Source organism: Helobdella robusta, assembly GCF_000326865.2.
Source record: "Helobdella robusta unplaced genomic scaffold HELROscaffold_23, whole genome shotgun sequence".
Taxonomy (NCBI): Eukaryota; Metazoa; Annelida; class Clitellata; order Rhynchobdellida; family Glossiphoniidae; genus Helobdella; species Helobdella robusta.
In genome coordinates, this window is record NW_008704216.1 from 676,727 (window position 1) to 686,734 (window position 10,008).

Here is a 10,008-nt window from a genome sequence, read left to right on the forward strand (position 1 = left end):
CACAAGTCATATTTCCCTATATATACACAAGGAGCACTGACGATGATTCATTCGGAATCGAAATATGGCCTTATTTGCAGCATGAATTCGAAAAATAAGTTTATTTTGAATTTTAATAAACTAAACGTTCACCAAAAAACTTTAGTGAGAAAAATCGAAAAAACGAACTACAAACATATTAACGCCAAACATTCGGTAGAATTTATAGAATATTGTAAATATATATATATATATATATATATATATTGTGTGTGCCATATACAATCATCGCTATATTAGAAAAAAAATTATTGCCGTCGTTTATTGCGAATTTTTAAATGTGTATTTATATAATTGTTGTTCTTTGTACTGATTATTATTATTATTATTTGTTGTAAATATTATTTGTTGTTATTATTATTATTATTGTTATTATTATTATCATTATAACCACATTTTTTCATTCTTAATCAACATCCATCTATCAAATGGCAATATATATATATATATGTATATATATATATATTACGTTTTACTGTTATTATTTATTATTGTTATAATTAATCCCATCAGGCTGTAATGATCTATTGTTATATTTTTTCTCAGTTTGATGAATTTAATGGTAGTTCTTCTGCATGTTTGCCTATGTTTTTCCGTTCAGTCCTTCTATTCATCCATTTGTTTCGTCGTTTAATCAATCGATCATTCATTCATTCTTTTAATTTAATCGTTCGTTCATTCTTTCATTCTTCTTATCAGCTAACCAATCAAATCACTTTTTCATAAAATTTTTTCATCCATAAATCGATTGTATGATGGTTCGTTCACTTTATAATTCCATAATAATACATCCATTCATTTGTTTGTTTGTTTGTTCGCCCATTCATTCATTCATTTGTTCATTCATTCACTCATTCATTGATTCACTCATGCCTTTTTATTTTGAATCTCCTTATCCCAGCATCATACATGATAGCACCTAAAAAACATATTGACATTAAAATAACAATAATTCTACCTAATAATTAACGAAAAAATAATAATAATAAATAATTATAAATAATAATAACTCTTCCATTCATTTTCAACTTATAAACAGCTTTCCTTTCTTCATCCTTTTTATGTACTGTAAGTAATAATAAAAATAATATTTACAATTATTTGTAATTATAATTATTATTATTGTTGTTATTATTTATAATTATTTTATTATTACTGTTATTATTATCCATAGAGATCGCCATTTTATATGAAAGTGAAGGTAACAGTGAAGTGAAGGTAACAAAGAAACTTCACAATGATGACGTCAAACTTGTTTCTCTCTCTCTTTCTCGCTCTTTTTCTCTCTCGCTTTTTCTTTCTCTATCGCTCTCTATCTCTCTCTCTCTCTCTCTCTCTATATATATATATATATATATATATATACATATTTATTTATATTTTTTTAAATATATATTATATAAACCTATTCACATAACATGGTGACTTATATAACTATATTATAAATCTCTTTCTCTCTCTCTCTCTCTCTCTCTTTCTCTCTCTCTCTATATATATATATTAACAAAGAATATATATATGTATGTAAGGTTTACTTATCATTATTATTTATTTGTTCAATTTTTTGTAATAAAATTTTTTTTTAGACTTAATAACTGTTTTAATTAAGTTTTAACTATTATTATTATTATTATTATTTAATTATAGTTGTTTTTATTATTATTATAACTATAATTACACTTATAATATTAATTTATATATCTATACCTCGTTCGTTTCTCTTAGAGTCGTGTATTTGTATGGCAGATTATTATTGGTCAGTAAAATTAGATCACGGTGAATGCTCTTCTGATTGGCTATAAACTCCGCCAATAGAATCACTTGGTCCTTGATCACCTCATTTATCCTGGCCATTGATTTGCTGTAGTCGGTGTTCACTATATCTGTTACGGTTAGTGATGGTTTGAAAATTAATAGATGAATGAATGGACGAATCGATGAATGAATGAATGAATGAGTGGAAGGATTGAATGAGTAAATGAACGAATGAACAAATTAATTACTTAATACTTAACCCATAGTTTTGATGAGTTGGCTTATGTTAACATCAATCAGATCCGGTCTTAATACTGTTGATGAATGGGGTGGTTGTGATAATGATGATGATTGTTGGTGTTGTTGTTGCTGCTGTTGTTGTTGTTGCAGTTGTTGGGAATCTGTTGAAAAAAAATTACCAACATTTTCTTACTAATAGTTGATCGGTACATATATGTTTATATATAGAATTATACTACTTATTACTATTATTTATAATTATTATTATTTCTACTCGCCATCTTCAAGTAGCCAGTGTGTAGGAAGTGGATTCGTCGTTTTTTCCGTTGCTGATGTAGCCATCTTTCCAATGGTTTGAACGCTTGCATCGGCAAATGAAATTTTTTTTAATAAGGCCTTGAATTTTCCATGGTCGCTATTTTTAGACTTTTTGGGTTTTTCCGATTTAACTGTAGGTGGCGTTGTAGATGATGATGATGATGGTGACGATGATGATGGTGACGCTGATGATGATGACTTTTTCACTGCTTCTCGTCTGCTATCATCATCTTTCGTTTTGATTGGCTTAGATAATGATGATGATGTTGACGAGAAAGAGGCTGATGTTGATGATGAAGATGATGGTGATTTTTTGGAGCGCGACGACGACGATGATGATGATGATGATGATGGGGTCTCAGTTTTTGTTTCAATCCTGAAAATAGCGTTTCGTGATTGGTTATCGTTGAGATAGATTTTACAAAGCTATTATTATTGTCATAATAATAAAATAATTATAATTATTATAAATTTTATTATTATCATTTAAATTTAAGTGAAGCGTTTTATAGTGACCAACTCGGTTCTTATGCTGTCATCATCGCCATCGTCATCGTCGTTTTCCGCTTTAATTTTATCTTTAATTGATTTCATATCTACAAGTTTCGTGCCGTCATAGTCATCATTACCATCATCAACATAATCATCACTATAATCATAACTTCTCGGCGATGATGGTGATGATGATGGTGGTATTGTTTGTCGAGGTGTTGATGATGATTTTTTTCTATTTCTTGAGGTTCGATTTTCTGTCTTGGTATCACTTTGTTTTATCTTTGAAGCGTGAAATATAGAGACATTCTCATTTCTTTGGTCTGTGCTGTTTCTATCATCTGTGCTTTGATGTAGTATCTTTTGTTGATTTTTAGTGTCTTTGGATTTTGGTTTTTCACCATCTATGTTTATGCTGCTCTTTAGATCACTAATGTCTAGAATCTTCATAGAGATATCGCCACCGTCATCAAAATCATTATCATAATTGATATCATCGTCGTCGTCGTCTTCAGCATTTTCACTTCTACCAGCCACATTTTTTGTACCTTTCTTGGTTTCTGGCTCATCTTTGATTAGAGAAATTTCACTAATTTCACTTTTAATGATTTCGTTGATGCTATCATTATAATCATCATTGTTATCATCATCATTGTCACTACTTTTTCGAAATATTTTATTAACATTCTTCACCCTGGCATGATCTTCGTCGTCATCATTAAGTTTATCACCATTTGATTTTTGGTAATTCTTATCAGATTTGTTATCATTATTGATTTTAATTTCATTTTTAGTCACAGTGGTGTTATTTATAATGGGGAATTTATTTTCTTTGGTTATTGGTTGTTTTTCAGAGGAATTATTCTTGTTGACTGTCACTATTTTTGACGTTTCTTCTAGCTTTGCTGGTGTTTCAAGTTCTTTTTTGTTACTTTTTTGTTTGTTTTTCTTCAAAAATTTGTTTTGACGGCCAGCAGACGATGTTGAACTGCTTTCACTTACGTATGAAAGGTCACTAATGTCTTCCAAACTTTCCCAATTTGTTGCAGATTTTTTCTGTTGATTAGGTTAAATAGGAAAAAATTACTAAGTGGATATAATTCATGAAAATGAGTAAATATTTATATAACTATTGTAGGGGTTTTTAACTATATTTATTAAAATTATTAGTTTGGAAAAAAATCATATTGAAAAAGTTTGATAAATTTAAAAATTTATGAATGTTTTATTAAATAAAAAAAAATGATGACGACATTTTAACAGTGATGACATAAGTATTCCAAAAATGTACTCAAGTATAATTATAAGAAGTAATAAGAATTCAGTAAAAAATATACTTGAGTACTGGTCGTCATTGCATTCTGAAAGATTGCCTAATTACGTAAAATTAAAATTTTTTATAAACCTTTCTTGACTGAAATTTCTTGTCGGGGTCAGCCGGACTTTTCAGGTTGCTGGTACCATTGTTGTTAGGGCTGGCCTTGTTACCCTTTAAAAACTGAGATGCCCTGTTTAACAAGTCATTAACGTTTGATTTTTTGTTTGCATTTATTTGATTAGATCTGTACATATTTGTCTTGTTAGTCGGGTTCTCAATTAAACATATAAAATTTTATAATTTTGAAAAATTCTCTATCTTTAAATATCTCCATGACAACGCTTATAACATGGACGATATGGAGGACTTTATACATAGGTAAATTATTTTGAAAATAGGAAAAAACTTATATTTAATTACAATGTTTTAGTTTAAATTTTGTTATAAAAATGTTTTATACTACTAAAACATTTTATATGCGTAATAAATCATGCAAATGTATATTCCAAAAAAAGTGCTATACAACTGATTTCATAAGTTTTAGTTGTACTGTTTATCACTCACTAAAAAATTTCCTGGATTTTGACATTTCGGTCAAATTCCTACTAAGGTTGTTTAACTTTTGAAAAAATCACCTCGAAAATTTTAAATAATATTAATTATTTTGTTTTTCAGATCAAAAGTTGGATCGTAAAGAATAGAGCCCCCAACCAAACCAAATAAAAAATTTAATAAATAAATTTACCTGGACTGGAGATTTGAGATAAGAAAAGAAAAAGAATCCTAAAATTAGTGAAAATGATTCAGTACAGTACGGCACTTTCGGAGCTCTTTCTAGCGACAACCTGCTTTTATCTAACCTACATGTGTAGGACTTTCAGTACCTCAGTTTATTTTTCTCTTTTTGTTACTGGACTGGCCGCTTTTGCTGGAATGATTAGATTTGGATTAGACGAACCTCCAACTTTAGTTTATAGATGGCATCGAACATTAACAGAGACTTCATTCATCTTTACTCCAGCAGTGTTTGCTGCAAATTATTTGAATAAAATTAGTTACACTGGTTATGTTATATTCTTATTGGCCCCTGCCATATTGTTCTTCACACTTCCAAAATTTCAGCCAAATGTTAAAGATTTGTTGATGACAGGGTTAAGTGTGTTGTCAATAATATTCATTTTGTATATTTCTTACAAATTCACTTTGAATGGAATTCTTGGATGTCTATTGTTAGTGATTGGCAGTGTGTTTGCTCGAATGGAAGGAAGGTTGTTTGGGTTTAAGACCGTCGATTTGTTTCATTATGTTTTAATACCATCTCTATTCTTTCTCACTAAAGGTGTTGCAAGCTTAATGAATAATTAATTCTAATTGATTGATTTGTAGATTAATTAATTGTTTGGTTTGTTGATTGGTTGCTTGGTTAATTGATTGGCAGCTGATCAGTACTTGGCTTACAACCGTTTGCTTCTAATTGATAACATTTTGAATTATATGCAAAACATGTTTTGTCATAAATGATTCAGTATTTACCTTTTAGATTAACTTTTGAACACTAATTTAATTGAATTTAAATTCTACAATTAAGTAAACAATTTTTTTATTTTTTTTATGTGAACTTATATATTAATTTGTAAATTTTATAACTGTCATTTGTTTAGACTTCTGTCATTAAATTTATTTTTTCATTCGTTCATTCATTCATTTACCCATGCATTCATTCATTCATTTAACTCGCTCATTCATTCATTTATTGTTATGAATTACTAGTCTTAGATTAACTAGCAGATAATTATCATATATAAGGCATCTTGTTTTGGTGTGCTAGAATTTGAAAAGAAGTTGGCTTTATAATAAAATACTATTATATTATTAATAAAATAAATGTTAATTATAGTTATGATTAATAACGGTATAATGTAATTGTATATGATTGTGTAGTAGTTTTAAAAGAGTGTTTGCTTTTATGATAATAGTGTAACACCTTGTTAAATGTTTGCTTATTACTTTTGTGTGTGTGTGTGCGTGCGTGTTTAGTTTGAAAATTTCTTATATATTTTAAAATATGTTTCTGTAAATGTTTTGTAATTTTCAAGCAGATCACACACCTTGTTGATACTCTGTAATGATATCAAATTAATTTTTTAGTATTTTGTGGTACAATCTTTCTCCATGTATTTGTGCTACATTCTATTTTTCTACTTTATAATACAAATTTTTTTAAATTTTGATGTTAGTATGTCAAAAAGTCTTCGAATAAAATGTTTATCAGTGGTGTTTTTTGTCTTTATTTATTCTAAAGTGTAAATTTGATCAAAATAATCTTTAAAATTAAGCTCCAGTGAAGTTCGCTTGTTTTTAAACATTGTCGGCCTTCCATATTTTTACAATACGCATGTTGATTTCGTACATCTAACTAATGGTCCTTTGTTTTTTCTTTATTTATATTGGAAAATTTAAATTTAAAAATTTTGTTTTTCCAAATTTGCAATAATGAGCGAATTATCGGCAGACGAAGTAACTTTTGGAATTTTGTTTTGTCATTCTAATTCACCGTTTTTTTATTTCATAAAAAATTTGTGTAAAATTTATTTTTAAATTATTAAATTTACCTTTTAAACTTAAAAACAGCTGATTCACTACATTACACTTTGACTACACTAACTCTACTCTCTCTTTCTCTGACTAACTAAATACTAATCTAACTATTCAAGTAGTGAACTGAATTCATTAAAGAATTACCCACCCAAATAAATCATCAATCTAATAACAATGAGCTTGCTTCTTTTAAATTTAGATTTACCACCAAAAAACCAATTGAATTATTAGAATAAATATTTAAAATTTAATTAATTAAGATGCGCCAGAGGCGTCTAGCGAAATTGAACGCGTCAGGTGCGTCGTCGGTGTCGGCCAATATGGCAGCAGCCCCAAACGACAAACAACAGCAGCCTGTTTCAATACTCGCAGAGTCAGCTAATAGTTCTAGCACTACTACTGCTGCTACTATTCGTATCAAAAATCAAAGTTTGTATTATAGTGTATAAGAAGTTTGGATGTTTGTGTGTATGTGTGTGAGAAAATAAAAGAGAGAAAGGGAGAGAGAGATAGAGAGATTATATGTATGATTATGTGTTTATGCATGAGTGAATATATTAATGTTTGGTTTTCGTATGCACGTGTTTGTGTGCGTGTGCGCGCGCGTGTGTGTGTAACAATTGAAATAAACTTTTTATTTATTATATTAAATTATGACTTAAATGAACTTTTAAAACATGGAAACTAACTTAATTTTTAAACAGGTGATTTCAAAGAGGAGGCTAGCAGCTCTATAAAGATACAAAGACTGTTAGTTTGTTTCAAGTGAAATGAATGGATGAATGAATGATTGGATAGGTAGATGGATGGATGAATGAATGAAAGAATGAATGAATGAATAAATAAATGAATGAACAAATGAATAAAAAAAAAAATCATTGTGATAAGTGTGTTATTGCAAAAGGTAACGATAATGATGCTACCGACTATATTAATGATGATATAATTAATGATGATGGTGATGTTAACGCTGGTAGTGATGATAATGATGATGATAATTGACAACCAAACAAAAAGCAGAGCTGAACAGCCAATGAAAATTGAATCAATGGACATAGATTACACTAGCCACGACGCCAATGATGATGGTGTCGCCGGTAAAACGACGACAACAGCTGCCACTACAGCAACTTCAAAACCACAACATTCTAATGATGGCCCATCGTCTCATTCTCACTCATCATCATCATTGCAAAATGCTTTCGCCAAGTTTAATGTTGGTAACTTTAACATGGTTACCATTATTATTGTTTATTAGTAATAGTGGTGGTAGTAGTAGTTATAGTAGTAACAGTAGTAATAGAAGTATTAGTAGTAGTAGTAGTAGTAGAAGCAGAGCAGTAGTGGTTATAGTAGTTTTAGAAGCAGCCGCAATAGCAGCAGTAGTGGTAGTATCATCATTCTTTTAAATTTTGTAAAAGCCGTTTTCTTTGTATTTTACATTGTTTTTATTTTTGTTGCTGCTATTATTATTATTGTTATTATTATTATTAATATAATTATTATTATTATTCATATTTTGCAGAACCAAGCGACTGAGCACTATACAAAGATGTTTGACAGGCTGCTCAAAAGTCCAGAAATCGTCATTGCCATCAACTATGAACAACTTATTGTTGGATTAGGTTGGTTGGTTGGTTAGTTGATTGGTTGATTGATTGATTGATTGATTGATTGATTAATTGATTGGTTGGTTGGTTGATTGATTGATTGATTGATTGATTGATTGATTGATTGATTGATTGATTGATTGATTGATTGATTGATTGATTGATTGATTGGTTGATTGGTTGATTGATTGATGATTTATTGATTGGTTGCTTGATTTATTGATTGATTCGTTGGTTGATCGATTGATTGGTTAGCTGGTTGTTGGTTCGTTTGTCGAGTGAGTGAACGAATGAATGTATGAATGAATGAATGAATAAATGAATGAATGAATGAATGAATGGATCAATAGATAAACGAATGAATTGATGGATGGATAGGTGAATTGATGAATGAATTGATGGATGGATTAATGAATAAAAAAATTGAAGTATCTATTGTATAATTGGCTGGACAAATTGAATGATTGCTTCCTTTATTAATTCCTTTATTCGTTCATTCAATCGTTCATTCATTCATTATTCTAACACAATAACATTCATAAATATCCACTCTTTGTTTGTCTTAGGCTCCAACCAATCACAATTTCTCACTCAAAGCATTAGCAACATAATCATGGACTCTCTGATCCTATCGGTCCAAAAGTACCAAACAACAACAATAACACCAACAATAGCAACGAATAACAACAATAATAATAATAATAATAGTAAAGTTGAGTGTTGTGAGACTTACCTATTGAGTTATCTCTTCAACGTTGTCGAAAATATTTCTACAGAGTACAACACACCATTCTATAAAGTTTGCATTTATTATTATTATTATTTATTGTTGTTGTTGTTGTTATTGTAACAAACACACACACACACACACACACACACACACACACACACACACACACACACACACACATACATACACATATACATACATACGAAACGAACTTTTATTTGCTTCTCAAAATAACAATTAAGAAGGCAGGATGACTGTGACTGAGCTCATGATGATCTCATCTTACACAGCCCATCATGAATAAAACAACAAATTTAATAAGATTTAGGAAAAGTGTCTTCAGTTAGCTTAATTAAAATCAGATTCTATACATATACGTTCGCGTACACACCCGCCAATAATATCATAGAGATCGACAGGTCAATGTTCAATTGAATAACCATTTAATGTTAATTCGAATTTATAAGTATAAATATCAATGAAAATTTAGTTACAAAAATTAAATATCGCTCGAGTTTACAAATACATATATGTTGGTAAAAGACCATAAACTTAATTGTAAAATTAATTGTTAAAATACATATATATATATATATATATATATATATATATATATATATATACATATACATATATATATATATATATATATATTTACAATATTCTATAAATTCTACCGAATGTTTGGCGTTAATATGTTTGTAGTTCGTTTTTTCGATTTTTCTCACCAAAGTTTTTTGGTGAACGTTTATTAAAATTCAAAATAAACTTATTTTTCGAATTCATGCTGCAAATAAGGCCATATTTCGATTCTGAATGAATCATCGTCAGTGCTCCTTGTTGTATATATAGGGAAATATTGACTTTGTCAAGATGAACTTTGACGTGTAAAAATTAACTTTGGTGTG

The 10,008-nt window shown here is 29.0% G+C and overlaps 1 protein-coding gene across 1 annotated transcript; it reads right to left on the bottom strand.

Annotated features, from left to right (window-relative positions):
- Positions 1-2,844: 2,844 nt before the first annotated feature.
- On the bottom strand, positions 2,845-4,414 carry HELRODRAFT_172232 (hypothetical protein; the record flags this gene model as incomplete). The annotated part of the gene is made up of 2 exons (XM_009018903.1): positions 2,845-3,900; positions 4,250-4,414. The coding sequence occupies 2 exons, from the start codon at positions 4,412-4,414 to the stop codon at positions 2,845-2,847; spliced, it is 1,221 nt and encodes a 406-aa protein (XP_009017151.1).
- Positions 4,415-10,008: the final 5,594 nt, after the last annotated feature.